Source organism: Misgurnus anguillicaudatus, chromosome 13 (assembly GCF_027580225.2).
Source record: "Misgurnus anguillicaudatus chromosome 13, ASM2758022v2, whole genome shotgun sequence".
Classification (NCBI taxonomy): Eukaryota; Metazoa; Chordata; class Actinopteri; order Cypriniformes; family Cobitidae; genus Misgurnus; species Misgurnus anguillicaudatus.
This window is the reverse complement of record NC_073349.2, coordinates 13,881,069-13,899,832: the sequence shown is the minus strand read 5'-3', so window position 1 is coordinate 13,899,832 and position 18,764 is coordinate 13,881,069. Positions and strand designations below refer to the sequence as shown.

Below are 18,764 nucleotides of genomic sequence, written 5' to 3'. Positions count from 1 at the left end.
AATAAGTGCCTGCTGCACACGCGTCAAAACCGTTTATGATAAAAGAAACGCTCACGTAAAAAAAAGACGCAAGACACGCAAGAAAAAATAGATGTTTTCATAAGCTGGTGGATTATTGCACACTTGTCCAAATATATGCCCATTACTTGAACAGCCTTACTTTCAGTTTCAAAAATCTGTTCATAGGTTTCATATTCCTCCCTAACACACAATGATGTGTAATGGTGTCAGTTTCTCACACATTTCTCAACTTTCATGTGTTCAGGGTTCAAAATGAGGCCAACAGTTCAGTGTAATTTATGGGATTATAAAGCAGGGCAAAAGGGAGTGCTTTTCACAGAAAGAGAGAGGGAGAGATAGGAAAAATGATTACTGTATGTCTGTCAGGCACAAAACACAGAGGATCCCAATGCAGTTAACAGAAGGTTTTATTTAAACAATAATGACAGCAAACAGACAATGGCACGTCTGGGCATAAAGCCACACCAGGGCAGACGGCAGAGACGGGGAACACAGACAGGCACCGGAACGATGAACCACACACGTTCGGGCTCCGGCCAGACAACGAACGGGGGTTAGGGTTAGCCACTGGGACAGGGGTAAATCCTGCGGCGGGCAGAGGGAGAGAGAGAGAGAGCGTTAGAGACACTGATAAGAGAAGCTGGACAGCTCCAGTGATGAAGGACCTCTCCAGTGGACAGCGACAATGCCGCGATGAGTCTCCGCAGTAAAGTGATAGACCAGTCTATAAATCCAACAATGGTTGAAGACAGTCCGTAACAGGCAGCAGAGAAACAGTCCAGAGAGCCGTCGAATAATCAGAGTCCACAGGAAAACTCTCGGGTAGCAGTGAGCTCAGACTGGGGTAGGGAAACAAATCCACAAACTAGAATCAGACACAAAACAAGACTAGAAACTAGCGTAGCTAGAAATGGCGAGAACATACGCCATGACAGACGAGTATATAGACAATGTTTGACAATGTTTGACAATCTCTTGACGATCTTAGACAATCTTGACAAATGACAAATTATGACAAACGAACTTGCAAAGACACACTAGACACACAGAGATTAAATACACAGACCAAACGAGAGGATAACAAGCAACAGGTGAGGAAGACGAGAGGAGGCAATCACACAAAGCAGGAACACCTGTGAGGAAGCACACGTGAACCTTTAAAACACATACAAACACAAGACAACCACAATACAAACAAGACAAAACCATAAATATATTTATATATAAATAAATATATATAAATATATATACACATGAAAACAGAACACTAGACTAAACAAGACATAAAAACAAAGACTGGAAAATGCAAGGGAGCGGGGATAAAGTCACAATGACAAGAGAATACAAGGGAGCGGGGAAAAGTCACAAGACACGAGAAAAGCGTGGTCTGATATGACAATACCAAAAGAACGTTCTCCCACACAAAACATTTACTGTTAGGACCCTGCCATACAAAACTAGATATAATTACCAACAAGATTATGGCAGAGTCCTCACAATGTCTGGCTTTATCAGTGGAGGAGCTGATGTAACAAGTATTCCTAAAAAATTAAGACCTGTTACCCCATGCTTTAATATATTCTTTTATTTGTACTCATAAAAGAATATATTATTTGTTTATTTCCATTGTGACTAAATGAGGCAAGACTTTATCATTCTGTTCCCCATTCCTTCACTCCACAGAGCATAAAGAAAAGGAGATGAAAGGAGTGGGATAAAGTGTGTGAGGGAATGAAGGGACTGGTTTAGAGAGAGATTAAGAGTGTGAGAAGGATGAAGGGATTGGGTTAGAGAAAGTGAGTGTAGGCCTGTCCTGATAGCTACTTTTCATAGGTTGGTTAATTGACCCAGAATTAATGCCGATACTCGATAGTATTGTCTTTTTAAAGGGATAGTTCACCCAAAAATAAAAATAAAGTCATTAATGACTCACCCTCATGTCTTTCCAAACTCGTAAGACTTCAAAACACAGTTTAAGATGTTTTATATTTAGTCCGAGAGCTTGCTGACCCTTTATCGAAAATCTATGTACGGTATACTGTCCATGTCCAGAAAGGTAATAAAAACATCATCAAAGTAGTCCACGTGACATCAGTGGGTCAGTTAGAATGTGTTGAAGCATCGAAAAAAAATTTGGTACGCTATTTTGATACTGATGTGTGAATGATGTTTTACTGGTAAAAAGACGGAACGTCACTGCGTGTGTGAACAGCACATTTTTGTATTTACTGGTAAATTCATTCTGGTAAATTCATGGTATTTACTGGAATTACTGTGTGAAAGAGGCTATTAATGACTAGGGCTGCACGATTAATCGTTTTTAAACCAAAAACGCGATGTGAATGGATGCGATTTTCGAATCGCAAGAGCTGCGAATATAACAATCATCTAGTACGCAGTTTTTGACAGTTCGCTTCATGCGCATTTTACGTTTGATGCAGTTTAAACCAATAGAGTGCATTAACACTGAGGTAGGGCTGAAACGATTCATCGAGTTACTCGATTTACTCGATTCAAATAATTCCTCGAGGCAAAAATTCTGCCTCGAAGCCTCGTTAAATTCCTATAACGCGCACTACACGCGCCGAGATCTGATTCACACGGACCGTTGTTCAATGTTCAGGAAGCACATCATAGCGCGTGGTACATTTTGAATTTAGTTGGCCCGATGGCGGAGCGAATATGTCCATAAACAGCAGAGAGAGAATGTCTAAAGTTTGGGATCATTACATCATCATTACATTCAGAATCTGAACCGAAAACATCAACTGCTGTTTCACCAAGCGTCGATGAAACAAGGTAACGTAGCTTCCGCTGATTTTAATCCCATACTGTATTTGTAGCGATGTCGTTATGCGGTTTGACTAGATATGATGTTTAGCTTTGATTTTTTTAAGTAGTAAACGTATTCACGTTCAATTGCAGGAGTAGCTTAAAAAAGAACCCCTTCACACACACGCATGCACTTTACACTTTACGGCACCACACCATACATGGGCAACTTGTAATCTGACATATTTTGTTCAATAATAATAATAATCTTTGTCTTATTGGAGTTTAGCATAAATTATTCTCTCTCACGCGAGTCAGACCGATCGCGCAATGCATCACATATGCTTAAACTTTTATGTAGCCACGCAACAATAATTTCAGCATGCATTCACTGTATACAGCGGGACGTGATGTTCTGATTTTTCGAACGGATTCTTAACCTAAAATGCACCGCAATGCAAGTGATTCAAACCAAATGCAGCGTTCTATTGAAAATGAATGTATTTATTTCTGCCATACCAAAATGCAATGAAGCAACTGAACGTCTGACTGGGGTGTCACTCTTCCTCACGCACAGAACGCGTGCACACACACAAACACAAGTGCACGTGCCCGCATACACACAGGTTGTTACCATAGCAAATAGGCTCACCCCAGAAATTATATATTATATGTTAGTAGCCTAATGGTAAATGCTGCAAGTGTGTAGAAATGTACATAAACCAGATATTTACTTTGATGTCAGGGCTAGATTACAGCCTATTTATTTCAATTTTTACCCATTTAGTGTTTATAAGTGCCAGTGCCAACAATTAAGCACTTTAATTTATTAATATGCACAACAGGTTTCATGCTGTAATCTAGCCCTGACATCAAAGTAAATATCTGGTTTATGTACATTTCTACACCTGCAGCATTTACCATTAGACTACTAACAAATAATATATCATTTCTGGGGTGAGCCTATTTGCTATCAGAACATCACTTCCCGCTGTATATAGTGAATGCATGCAGCTGAAATTATTGTTGCGTGGCTACATACAGTTGTGTTCAAAATTATTCAACCCCAACTGAAATTGATTGTTTTGGCCGGTTTGACATTGATTTTGATCATTCAGTCATCCTGCTTACAATTACATCAAAGAGGCATGTGTAGGTCAGAAAAATATAACATAACATTTATAATGAAATAACCACAAATGTCTTTTCTGTGCTCACATCATTTTCAGTTTTATTCAACCCCCAAGTGACATTCAATCTTAGTACTTAGTACAACATCCTTTTACAGTTAAAACAGCTTTTAAACGTGAAGCATAGCTTGACACAAGTGTCTTGCAGCGATCTACGGGTATCTTCGCCCATTCATCATGGGCAAAAGCCTCCAGTTCAGTCACATTCTTAGGCTTGCGCACTGCAACTGCTTTCTTTAAGTCCCACCAGAGGTTCTCAATCGGATTTAAGTCTGGTGACTGCGATGGCCACTTCAAAATGTTCCAGCCTTTTTTCTGCAACCATGCTCTAGTGGATTTGGAGGTATGCTTGGGATCATTGTCCTGTTGAAAGGTCCAACGTCTCCCAAGCCTCAGGTTTGTGATGGACTGCAACACATTGTCATCCAATATTTCCTGGTACTGAAGAGAATTCATAGTACCTTGCACACGCTGAAGTTTCCCTGTACCTGCAGAAGCAAAACAGCCCCAAAGCATGATTGACCCCCCACCATGCTTCACAGTAGGCAAGGTGTTCTTTTCTTCATAGGCCTCCTCCAAACATAGCGTTGATCCATGGGCCCAAACAGTTCTAATTTTCCACAGAACACTATCCCAAAACTTCTGTGGTTTGTCCACATGACTTTTGGCATACTGCAGTCGACTCTTCTTATTCTTTGGAGACAGCAAGGGGGTGCGCCTGGGAGTTCTGGCATGGAGGCCTTCAGTACGCAGGGTGCGCCGTATTGTCTGAGCAGAAACTTCAGTACCCACATCTGACAAATCTTTTCTCAGTTCCTCAGCAATCACACGGGGACTTTTTTCCACTCTACGCTTCAGATAGCGCACAGCAGTCGCAGTTAGCATCTTTTTTCTGCCACGACCAGGAAGCGTTTCAACAGTGCCCTTTGCCTTGAATTTGCGAATGATGCTTCCTATGGTGTCTCTTGGTATGTTTAACATCTTTGCAATCTTCTTATAGCCATTGCCCTTCCTGTGAAGATTAATCACCTCTTCTCTTGTCTTCCTGGACCATTCTTTTGACTTCACCATGTTTGTAACCACACCAGTAAATGTTTAGAAGGAGTTGAGTATCACAGTCATTTTAAAGCTGCCTAATTGGTGCTTATTAGGCTTTATTGCTGTTCCCTGACATCCATAGGTGTTTTCAATACCTGATTGAAAACACTTCAATGAACCTCTGTTCTTCAGAGTGGTAGTTCTTTAAGGGGTTGAATAATTGTGTCAATGAAGAATTCACAAAAGAAACATTTACTACTATATTACAAAACCAACTGATGTCATTTTAGTTGCATATGGTTCTTTAAGAAGTCATTGTAGGATTTCATTCTGAATACAATTACAAATGTACACTAAATTCCCTAAAACCCTTAACAGCATTGGGGGTTGAATAATTTTGAACACAACTGTAAAAGTTTAAGTATATGTGATGCATTGCGTGATCGGTCTGACTCGCGTGAGAGAGACGATAGTGCATGCGTGTGTGTGAAGGGGTTCTTTTTTAAGCTATAGTCTCTTGCAATTAAACGTGAATACGTTTACTACTTAAAAACACCAAAGCTAAACATCATATCTAGTCAAACCGCATAACGACATCGCTACAAATACAGTATGGGATTAAAATCAGCGAAAGCTACGTTACCTTGTTTCATCGACGTTTGGTGAAACAGCAGTGGATGTTTTCGGTTCAGATGCTGAATGTAATGTAATGATAAGAATAATGATCCCAAACTTTAGACATTCTCTCTCTGCCGTTTATGGACATATTTAACTAAATATCCAACTAAATTCAAAATGTATTACACGCTATGATGTGCTTCCTGAACATTGAACAACGGCGCGTGTAGTGCGCGTCATAGGAATTTAACGAGGCTTCGAGGTAGAATTTTTGCCTCGAGGATTTTTTTTGAATCGAGTTAATCGAGTAACTCGATGAATCATTTCAGCCCTACGATATAGTCATAATTACGACATGCCTAAGTGAGTGAGTCAAAGAGAGAGAGAGAGAGAGAGAGAGAGAGAGAGAGAGAGTTAAAGGTAGTGGGTTAGAGTGAAATGAAGACTGTGAGGGGATGAAGGGACTGGTTTAGAGAGAGATAAAGAGTGAGAGAGGGACGAAGGGAGGGAGAGAGAGAGAGAGAGAGAGAGAGAGTTCAGGCTCTTTGAACACTGCACCTGGGTGAAGCCATAGACCAAAGCTGCTTGGCCAGGGAGGAGAGAAACACACATGGCCATTCAAATGCCTGAGTAAATGTGCCATGAAATTTCCTGCAGAATCGACCTGAAAGGATAATTCCACACCATTACATTTTTACTATTGCTTAATATTAAGTTTTTATAATTTCTACATTTAGTTACATATATTAAAGGGACACAAGGCAGCATTTTTATGTTAATAAATCATCTTCGTAAATCGGTATATGGTTAAATGACTCATTACCGGACGAATGAAGTCTCTCTCGCCCACCCCTACCGTCTGTAGGAAGAATACCCCACTTGCAACTTCGCTGTATCCGACCCGGTGTCCTTCAGTCTCGCAAAGTCTCAGATATCGCGAGAAGCAGTATCACTTTACAAAAAAACAACACAGAGGCAGGCGAGCTAAACACGGCTAGCGATTGTTGCAAATGGCAGAGCCGGGGAAGAAGCATCGAAAACCCTTGACGGAAGGGAAACCTAACTGGATTGGAAATAAGCTGATAAACTTGGTTCCGAGGGGGAGGGACAACAGTTCGTTTTTACGACAGTGTGTTTGAAAGCATTTACTTTCAGACACTAGGGGGAGCTCGTAGAGAAATATTACGCAGACTTGACTGGTTTCCCTTTAAGTAAGGTTACTTTTAACCTCCTTTTAGTATGCATGCCAATGTTGTGGTGTTATGAATGCCAGAAATTCTTTTGAAATGCCCAATAAAACACCTGTCGCATGCTCCTGGTTGCTAGAATAAACAAACAATAACAATTATTTGTTACAATTAGGGCTGGGCGATATACCTAAAATTGGGAGCCTGTTCTCCAAATAACATCCCCTTAGGTTGTTTGTGAAAGCAGCTTATCACGCCCTACAGAGCTTTTGCAGTTGACGTCACACAGCCTAAACTCCGTCTTTTGGCAGGTAATCGTAGAGCGTTTGAGTGTTGTAGCATTGGTGTCGATAGTGGTTGAACAATAACTGTTTATACCTTACAAACCTTACTTTTTCAACATGTTGTATAAGGGCTTTATGTTGTATAGTAACACTGAAATTACATGAAAGAGTTTCAAATATGTAAAACAACTGGGCCGATACACGTTAAAAGGCATTTTATAAAACGTTTAGTTCCAATCCTTGATTCTGTTTGGTCACGATAAAACACGGCTATGACCGCTTCACCAGGGGGCGTTCATCAGACACTTGGAGGAACGCCCCCTGGTAGGCAAGAGAGCGCTATCTGCTGTTGACCACAGGTTAAGACGTAAATTATTTCTTTAGTTAAGCTTATAAAATGCACTAACTGACAAGGAGATAGTCCTGGGCTATGCTTCTACAGAATGCCGTCAGAGACGAAAACCCAGAAAAGAGTAATCATTCATTCATTGGGAAAACGCTCATTTGCACGGTTAATCGTTACATCCCTAATAAACACTGGATATATTTAGGGGTCAAGCCCCGAAGGGGCGAAGACCCCTATTGTATCTGTTAGTTTTCTTCTTTTTCTTTTTAGGGGTCAAGCCCCGAAGGGGCGTAGAACCCTATTGTATTTGTTAGTTTTCTTATTATTGTTATTCTGGTTCTTCTTCCGCCATTGCGGTCTATGGCAGCCCATAGAACCGTAAGTAGGAAAGTTATGAAATTTGGCACACTTATAAAGGACACTACAATGTGTCCCCACAGCAAATTTGGAGTCTCTATGTCTAACCCGCTAGCGCCACCAACAGTCCAAATTTGCACTTATATTTTTACTTATAACTTCTGATCCGTAAGTCCTAGAAACAAAATTCTTGCTTCCTCTGATTCCTTGGCTCAAGGCGATTCGAAGTGACCCTATGACGTCATTTTCCGTCATGAAAAATTTCCCACCATTTTGAATAATTCGTAAAACCTACTTTTTCGAACTCGTCCTAGAGCTTTTGTCCGATTCCGACGAAAATTGGTATGTGTCATCTAGAGACGCTCAGGGCAAAAAGTTATCAAAAGAATTTCGATACATCAATCCCTTGTCGTATACCGCCTTAACGAACTTTACGTAGAGCGCAAAAAAACTGATATTAGGCTGTATCTTTGACAGACTAAGGCCCATTGAAACGAAACTTAGTACTTGTGATGCCAGTCAGGAACTGAGGGTGCATGCACAGTTTCGTTGCAGCGACACCTAGTGGCCAGACAAATGTTTTATACGCCAATAACTTTGGCTGTGAGCAAAGTTTTTTCACGGGACTTATTTTCTTGGAGTTTTGAATAGTTGCCGAGTCCAACGATACCAAACATGCCAGAATCCGCCTTACGGTTAACCCTGCGCAGCAAAATAGCGCTTAAAAAACACGTGTGAATATCTCCGCGAACGTTTTTCCGATCGACTCGAAAACATCATAGGAAGAAACTAACCTTACCTTCTGAACAAAAAGTTCTATTGGCGTTATATTAAAATTTTCATCAGAAATTGCCGAAAATTGCAAAAAACGAAAAAGTAACTTCAAATTTTGTGTTTTTTTTACACATAAATGGTTGTAACTTCGCAACGAAAATATATTTTTTCACCAGATTTGACACACTGATGCATGAGCACATTCTCAGGCTACACAAAAAATATTGTATGCTTGCACCACTAGATGGCCTTATAATTGAACAAAACCTTTGATAACAAGACAGCCCTATGGTCATACAACTGTTTCTTTACTAAACTAAAGTGTATAGTCATAAAACTAGCTAGATGTAACACAATCATAACCTGATGTTGCATGCACAATTTTGTCATTGCCCCACCTACTGGTTTTGAGATGGTATTTTTGCCTAAAACTACTGCAACAACACATCTAAAACCATGAGTCATCATGGATTATTCCTTTCATGGCTTTGACTATAATCACCGGTGGTTGCCAATTCACTCTCTAGCAACCATTGAGAATACCTTATTAACCGTTTTGCAAAAGCTATATCTCTGCATCAGAACATCGTAGAGACATGGGGATGGTCTCTTTTGACTAATTAAACATGTTGTAACCTGACGTAACCCATGTTTTGCCACTGCAAACACAACTCACATGTCCTTCAGTGCTCTAATGTTCCATGATTGTCAATAACAGAAAGACGATTGCAGTAGACAAGAACTTAGATTATTTTTGTTGATAACTTTTTTGTTTTTTCATCTAAAATTATTAGGTTTACCTAGGTTCTTCAATCTGCTTATCCAATCTCAATTTTACATCCTTTTGTGCCCTTTTCGGCTTGACCCCGGCATTGCTGCTTGCAGCTATATTTCTTTTTCTTTTTCTTATATATTATTCTTCTTCCTGTTCCATTGCGGTCTATGGCAGCCCATAGAACCGTACGTAGGAAAGTTATGAAATTTGGCACACTGACAGAGGACAGTCCAAATAATATCCATAGCAATTTTGGAGTCTCTATCTCAAACCCGCTAGCGCCACCAACAGTCCAAAGTTGCACTTACGTTTTTGCTTATAACTTCTGATCCGTAAGTCCTAGAAACGAAATTCTTGTTTCCTCTGATTCCTTGGCTCAAGACAATTCGATTAGACTATATGACGTCATTTTCCGTCATGAAAATTTTTCCGCCATTTTGAATTATTCGAAAAACCTACTTTTGCGAACTCGTCCTAGAGTTTTTACCCGATTGCCACGAAAATCGGTATGCGGCATCTAGAGACACTCAAGGCAAAAAGTTATTAAAAGAATTTCGATAAACCAATCCTTTGTCGTATAGCGCGTCAACGAATTTTACATAGAGCGCAAAAAAACAGATTTTAGGCTGTATCTTCGCCAAACTTAGGCCTATTGACACGACACTTGGTACTTGAGATGCCAGTCAGGAACTGAGGGGGCATGCATAGTTTCGTTGCAGCGCCACCTAAGGGCCAGACGAATGTTTTATAGGCCTATAACTTTGGCTATGATCGACGTATTTTCATGCGACTTGTTTCCCTGGAGTTTTGAATAGTTGCCGAGTCCAACGATACCAAACATGCCAGTATTCGCCTTACGGTTAACCCTGTGCGGCAAAATAGCGCTTAAAAAACACGCGCAAATATCTCCGCGAGCGTTTTTCCGATCGACTCGAAAACACCATAGGAAGAAACTAACCTTACCTTCTGAACAAAAAGTTCTATTGGCGTTATATTAAAATTTCCATCAGAAATGGCCGAAAATTGCAAAAAACGAAAAATTACCTTTAAATTTGGTGTTTTTTACACATAAATGGTTATAACTTTGTAAAGCAAAGAGATTTTTTCACCAGATTTGATACGCTGATGTACGACCACAGTCTGAGGCTACACAAAAAAAAATTGTATGCTTGCACCACTAGTTGGCCTTATAATTAAACAAAACCTTTGAAATCAAGCCACCCTATGGTCATACAACTGTTTCTTCACTAAACTAAAGTGTATAGTCCTAAAACTAGCTAGATGTAACACAGTTATGAACTGAGGTTGCATGCACAATTTTGTCATTGCGCCACCTAGTGGTTTTGAGAGAGAAATATGTTTTTTTTGCCTAAAACTACTCCAACAGAACATCTAAAATCTTGGGTCATCATGTATTACTCCTTTCATGGCTTTGACTATAATCACTTGTTTTTGCCAATTCACTCCCTAGCAACCAATGAGAATACCTTATTAACCGTTTTTGCAAGAGCTATATCTCTGCATCAGAACATCGTAGAGACTTGGGGGTGGGCTGTTTTGACTCATTAACACAACTGTAACATTTTGTGAGCTGAGTATTGCCACTGCAAGCACCACTTACTTTTTCTTCAGTTTTCTCGTTATTATGATTATGCTAGTCGAGAAGAGAGGGAGAGATTTCACTGAATGAGAACACAGCTTTTTTGCTGATAACTGTTAAATTATTTTGTCTGAAATCAAGAGATTTTCCTAGATTCTTTAAACTGCTCATCCGAACTCAACTTTACTTTCTTCTGTGCCCTTTTTGGCTTGACCCCGGTAATTGCTGCTTGCAGCTATATTAATCATTGTACTTGTGCCATAAATCATATCTTTGCATAATTATTATTATTAGTAGTATATATTTATTGAGTATGTGTGTTACCTCAAACCCATGATCTTTGTGCTGCTAACACTGTGCTGAACAATGCATTGCGGTGACAGTTTCTGTGCCATTGTGTGCTGGAAGTGGGGCGCTAATTTGGTGAACATCCTTTGGGTGATATTTGAGTGAAATGCCAAATGACCTCCTAGATTTTTTAATAGGTTGAAGGATAAGTTCAAAATTTGACTTTAGTATGTCATATGTTCTGAGTTTCGCTAAATGTAATAACAGGCTTTACCGGCTAAAATAAGTTGTTTTACAGGTTTAAAGACACAACATGCTTCCATTTGTGCTCATGTTGTGTCTTGTCTGGAATTATAAATGTCTACTAACATAACCGTTATCTGATTAGTGTCTCTGTGGTGCCTTTGGCTCTCTCTCTGTGCGCTCACATTAGGGCTGCACGATTCGGAGAAAAAATCTAATTGCGATTTTTCTGATCAAAATTGCGATTCGCGATTTAACTTCTTCCACCCTGAAGCTATTTTGGGGATTTTCGCCTGGATTTGGCCTACCCAATTTCAAAAGCTTCCCATACCCACACGCAGAGGTTTACATACAAATGTTTGGTATCATTTTACAGGAAACCCTTTGAAATTACATATAACACTGTTGAAAGTGCTAAACATGGTTGTATGTGATGTCAGTCCTCTAATAAACACAAAAATAAATAGGCGCTTTTTGATGTTTTTTTTCTAAAGTTTTTATTTAAAAGTGTATAACTCTGGCCCTGAGTGCCTCAGCTCCCTGCAGACAGTTTTGTTTGATTCCAGCAATTGCCAGCTTAAAGAGGAAAAACGATTTTTTTCTCTATCATAATCTATGCAAAAGTTATTTTACTCCAACTGATGGGAGGAATAATACCCTTTTTGTATACAATTTCTGCCTAAAAACATTTGAAGTGCTCCCCTAACCACATACAGTGGAATAAATTCAATTGCTTTATATCATTTTAAAGAAAACCCTTTGAAGTTACATAAAAAGCTGCTGTTTGTGACAAATATTGTTATTTATGGGGTTTTTCATATGATAAAACACCAAATTTTCTTTTTATATGTTGTAAATACTGCCTCTGATAGTGTATAACTCTGGTTCTGGGTGCTCTAGCAGACTGCAGAGAGTTCTGGTTGTTACCAGCAGCAGACAGTAAACACCCAAAAAAAGAATGATCTCTTTAGCATGTCGCATTCAAAAGTTATTTTCATTTTACTGAAGTGTCCGAAAATACATTTTTCATATAAATATTAATTTTTTGTTTTGGACATATAATAAATAACAAGGGATTATTCATGCACACAACCTAAGAAAATGCTGTGAATGGACTCATTTTTTAGAGTAGGACCTAAGAGAAAAGATGGTGTATCATTTGTGGCTATATGTGCTATCTGAGGCAGTCCACACTCAATTTTCCCATATGTTTACAAAAGACGATTTTTTACCTTATTATTCATTCAACTATTGTTTGATATGTGTTAATAATAGAACAAAAATAACGCTGTAGCCTTATTCCTGAGAATGAGAGCTTTCATTTGATATAAGACTTGCCCATGTTTGTCATACTTGAAAAATATGAAATATGTGAATATTAAATCATATAAAAAATTATGGGGGGGTGATAGTGTAAATTAAGTGTAAATAACTTTCTTACAGTAAAAGATTTCTCAAAGTGATGCATATCTGGAGAAAGTAGAGAGTCTAAGCTTTCAAACAGTATCTCATATGTGTTACTGGGGTCCATGATGGACCATTAAAGATTAAAAGAATATTTTATTTGAGTCAAAATACGAAATTTTGTACCCGGGACTGGGTCCTCAGGGTTTAAGAGGTTAAAGTGTGATTCATTAGTATATAATAAAAGAGGTACATCCAGGTTTGTTGTGGTGGTTTTAATAGCACCAAACAAAGATGCTGTGCTACTGTTTATTTAAAACCTCTTAAACATTGTACCAAGTTGTCTGCAGGACTTTGCTATTTTAAAAAACAAAGTTTTATTTAAAATAACATATAGGCCAATGTATTTTGGCTGTCACTACAACAATGCATCTGACAAGCAAATGTTAAGTTTTTCTTTTAATCATAAGACTATACTCATCTTGTTTTACTTTTCAGGCATCTGTAATAAATGTAAATATATTAGTTATTAGAATCTATGATTTAACATAAGCAAAAAATACAAATAAAAGACTGCACAGTCCTCACTGTAGGATTTTAAATGTGGAGCTGCAGAAGCTTGTTCAGTTAAGAGTAAGGAGTGATTTTAATTTTTGGTGTGTAATAAACATTTCTGACACAGAAAGCACCAGGTTACTGTCACTTTAAGACACAAGACAGCTTTAAAACTGCTCTGCTTCAATATAGCCTACTGATAAACATCCAGCTGTTTATGTTCACTTAGACAAGAAAGAAAACTTAAGTTTAGTGGTCACGCGTGTGCTGACTGCTCTCTGTGTGCGCGCTTCATGAACCCTCATGCCTGTAAATATTCAAAGCGGTGCAGATGTGCGCATGCAAGAAAGTATAATGTACCTGTTTCGTCTGCTGTGTTCCGGGCTTTAATGAAACCTGCTTATAGTCTGATGAGGCGCTTGTCATTGTTTGCGATGCATGACGAGAAACGGACGTATATACACCTTTCTTTAAGTCCAACATTACACAAAAGGGAAATGTTTTCGCGCATTTCTTTCCTTTCATTTGCCGGTTAATGAGTTATAATGCGTTTTTAAAATGACTGAATCCAAAATCTGCCAACTTCATGGCATTCCGCGTTGTGCAGTTAATTCCATTTGTATGCATTTCGCGATTCTGTCCGTGTTTTCCGCATCGCGGAAATCATATGGCCGTACACTTTGTTGAGGAGTTGAACTGCTGCTCGCGCTCATGTTTTCCAAATGGTGTTATCTGACGTGTAGTCAGCGCCTCAGTGTTCATGCACTCTATTGGTCTAAACTGCATCAAACGTAAAATGCGCATGAAGCGAACTGTCAAAAACTGCGTACTAGATGATTGTTATATTTAATAGTTTTGAATCGAAATAATCGCATTTCTTGCGATTCGAAAATCGCATCCATTCACATCGCGATTTCGGTTTAAAAACGATTAATCGTGCAGCCCTAGCTCACATGTTTTTGGTAAGCATGGCTGCAAATAAAGCATGGGTTTTTAGGAAATATCGCACTGCCATTCCTCTCTCTCTCGCTTTCTCTCTCTCTCTCTCTCTCTCTCTCTCTCTCTTTGTGTAGTATTAAATGATATAAAAAGAATCTGACCCACCTAGTTTGATCCTCTGACTTTGTGCTTTTCAAAAGCTTGAGGCAGGGGCCTGGGTCCCCTTTATGCAAGTCCAGTGCAGGGGTGTCATTGATAAACGGAATAAATTAAGGAGCGTGTAACCCCTTTCACCCTTCCAGCTTCGTGGCACTGAGAAACAGAGGTGGAAAATCTTTCTTCGAGCATTTTTTGTGCTAAAATGATTAGAGCGGCTTGTGATTCGATTTAAAGTAAACACTTTTTATAGACTTTATGCATTATGTAGCATCATCAGGATGCCCATTAATATTTCTTTATTCTGTTCATGCACTTTAAAAATGGGTAAATGTTGGGTAAATATTGGACAGAATGCCCTGCTGGGTTAAAACTTACCAAATGTTGGGTTGTTTTAACCCAACTCATGGTTGCATAACAACAACTACATTGGGTCATTTTTAACCCAGCGGGGCATTCTGTCCAATATTTACCCAACATGGGTCAAAAATAACCCAGACATTTTTAGAGTGTGTGGGCCAAAAATTAAATGTGTATTTAATGTATTATTTAAAAAGTTGTCATAAAGATTTTAACTGTGTAGAGATATGGGTGATGTGAAAGTTCTGTTTCCCATCATGCATTTTGTGTGTTTATTTTTTGTCATAGTCGAAGATCAAATTGTTATTCAGAACTTGTAAAGGCTGGCAGTAAATCTCAACACATTCAGTGTGCTTGGTGGGAATGAGTGAGTGAGTGAGTGATTGTGCATGTTGGCAGGAACACTGATCTTCTGCAACACAGCTGTGGCATGAAAGATGTCTGGTGTTTTAGTAGACAGCGATGGCAGCCAATATTGTTTCCACATCCATGAACACACAGATTTCTTTCCACGTTCATTACTCAGAACTGTTCTCAGTGTATAACATCTGTATATTTAATTTATTTAGCAGAGTCATTTCACAAGTTAATTATTATTGTTGTTTGGTTTAAAATGTTAAAACATTTGGTACAGAATATATTTAATACCTTTCTACATTACATATGCTAAGAATTGAGATTGTTAACTAGCAATTGTGATTGGCAGTCGCGACATTCCAAGGTATGTTATTCCGACAACTGCGTGTTAAAATGGTGTGTTCATGACATTTGAATGTCTTGTCTTATCTTAACATGTTTTCTTGCAGAAGGTCTGCATTTAAAAAAAGTTGGCAAATAAAATATATCAAATAAATATTTGAAGAGTTTGGTTCCAAAGCGCGCTAAATGCCATTTAAAAAAACGGGTTACCGCCAAAATCAGTATTGTATTAGGTCAGTATTAAAAAGTACATTTTTAATTTTACGTAAAATCCGATATCCGCTGTGTTATTCTGTCATCTTTTCTCCCTTTTTTCCAAAATGTGATAAACGCCACTCTTCCTTCTCTGCAGAATGCAACAAATCCGCTTAACCAATCACAGTGCACCATTCCACACATTGTAAACAATAATGGCGGCGCGTTGAATACACACAGAATCCTAGTTTTCCTCATGTACTTTGTACTTCGTGATCAACACAAAAAATAAAAAAATAATAATACTTGGCATTGATAAACCTGTGGTGGTTTTCTGTGACGGGGAAGAGACATATGCTATCAAAATCTTATAATTGACGTGAGAGGCACTCCGAAGACAAAAAAAAATGATGGCTGTTGCTTGTTCTCCCGACAGCATCAAGCTTCGGTCATGCTAACACATTGACCCCAGGGGATCTTATGAAAAACTTTTCATTATTTTACTCAAAGCCAACGAAAATCGAGCAAGACCAAAATATTTTACAGCTGATCGCTGTCAAAAAAGTTCAGCGACGACGTCCCAAGTATAACAGCAGCAATGACAGTGTTCTTAATATGACAAAGTAAATGTTTTGATTAATGCCATTAATGTTTATTTTATTAATACCACTAATCAACTAAATAAATATAACATGGCAAAGATGAATGCACATTTTTATATTGATTTAATAGATTTATAGCCTTTTTATTATTTTATAATAAATCTTTGAAAATCAAATTATGGATTTGAATTTTTAATGTTTTTATAATCTAAAGATGCTATGTGAAAGTTTGTTACAGAAAATAGTGGTTTTCATCTTGTCACCTTCTTTGTATAGAAAACACATTTTGACCAAAATTAGTCAAAATGGATTTATTGCGTTTTGGAACCAAACTCTTCATATAATGTTCCTTACCGTACTTATGAGGTAAATAGCCTTGTAATTACTTAAGTTAATTCATGCATTTCCTAAAGTTAACAAATACAACCCTATTGTTAAGTGTTACCAATATTAGTTAATGCACATTGAACTAAATGTATTGGGGTTTAACAAAGATGAATAAATACTAAAAAACTATTTTTTGCTCATTGTTAGTTTATGTTAGCTAAAGGATGTACGAATGTTAACCAATAAAACTTATTGTAATGTTTTTGTGACGAATTTTCTTAAAAATGAACTTGACAAACTTTCTTACAAAATACTCCACTATGGCATGGGACAGCCTGAAATAAATTCACTCTTTTCGCAAGAGTTCAAATGCAAAATCCGAAAGACAAACACGTGTGGATCTAAGTACCATTCGTCACTGAATCAAACAGGCACTTCAAACGCATTCAGGGCCAACTGAGGGATTTTTGATAAGCCATCAAGGATATTAACCAATCCGCACGCTGAAGAGGCATGACCGAACACATATCTGTCCTCAGACACATGTTGCTTGTGTTCGCTCTGTTGACACTTCGCTCTGCCAGCGCAATGATCCTGTGAATGCTCTGCACGATCTTCTTCAAGTTTCAACACAGCTGTGGCTGCTACAACAAACAAACCTGCGAACAAATGACATCGGAAAGTGCTTGTGTTTTTCTTCCTGCTACTTTATTCAAACAAAACAGAAAGTAACAACACTAAGCAAATTGTTATTTGCACTGGAGTTTACATAGTTGTAGGATTCATAGCTATGTAACTATGAGAAACTTGGTCATTTAGCAGACTAAGTCACCTGACCTGAGCTAGTAATTTATAGTCAGAATACATAATTTTTTCAGAAGCTCAAGTTTTCACATAATGATAAATGTTTTATATTTACTTTATAATTTACATTTTTACTAAAAATGTGACCCTGCCGGTAAAAAACCCAGAAATCATTCAGAAGTCACGATTTACTGTTTTTTTTTAACATAAAATCATCCTGTATAACGTAAGGAACATTTAGTGAAAATACAATCTTGATATCTTTATTTTATGGCCATGTCAAAGATTGAAATCAAATCAGTGAGTGAAATTAAACTTTAATCTTCCTAATCTCATAATTAGAATTTGAGTTCTTATTCTGGATTTCATGACAGGTTCACATATTACTGTAAAATTAGCATTAAGATTGTGTTTGCTGATTCACAAGTGTATTTATAATAAATGCTCTGTTAAGTTGACAGTGATGAAGTGGAGCTGTTTAGACCTGCCCTAAATTAGTATCTCTTTTTATGAATGAGACCAGCACATGTTTGTATTGTCAAACACTCATTCAGATCATGTGGACAAATAAAGGGATTTAGCTCTGTTATTGCTTTGCTTTTCCATATATTGAATTCCTGGAAGACCTTGTCCCAAGATTGTGTGTTTGTGTTCTTTGGAGGTTGAAAACAGGATGTCTTTTTTTCAGGCGGCTGTGAACGGTGACACGGCTGTTGGAGAGGGACTGACACAGAACGACAGCGGTCTGGAGATGACCAATGAGAACAGCCCGCTGACCGCAGCAGAGCCACCTTCACCTTTCAGTCCCAAATTGAACGGAGGCGCGGCCTCACCCGCAGGTACATAAGCATAGCTCTCCGCTGGCCAGGGTTATGGGTCAAAAACGTTACATTTTAGATACAGAGTAGTTTTTGTTTGGCTTCTCATTTTGTAAAACTATTCAAATCAGGTTTACAGTATTGCAAAATCCTCAACCTGGAGTTGTTTTGTACTGTGTAATCAACAGTATCTTATAGATGATGCCACCAGTAGCGGCCGGTGACTTCTGTTTCAAGGGCGCACAATGTATTTAGCCCATCATGTGTGTGGCTCGTCATATCAAAATATGTGTCCGGGGCGTCATGTGTATCATGCGTCTTGTCAAAATAAGTGCCTGCTGCACATGCGTCTAAAGGGTTTATAGTAAAAGTGACGCTCACGTTTGCCAGATACTCGCTTAATCTCATGTGT

General features: G+C 38.4%; 1 protein-coding gene across 5 annotated transcripts in view; it reads left to right on the top strand.

The window, feature by feature from the left end:
* The window catches only part of dnmt3bb.1 (DNA (cytosine-5-)-methyltransferase 3 beta, duplicate b.1), a 64,464-nt gene that overhangs the window by 11,535 nt on the left and 34,165 nt on the right, over positions 1–18,764 (top strand). For all 5 annotated transcript variants that reach the window (XM_055187312.2, XM_055187311.2, XM_055187309.2 and 2 more), the window contains exon 3: positions 18,223–18,373. In XM_055187312.2, coding sequence (XP_055043287.1) covers positions 18,223–18,373 — 151 coding nt within the window. The remainder of the gene's footprint in view (positions 1–18,222; positions 18,374–18,764) is intronic.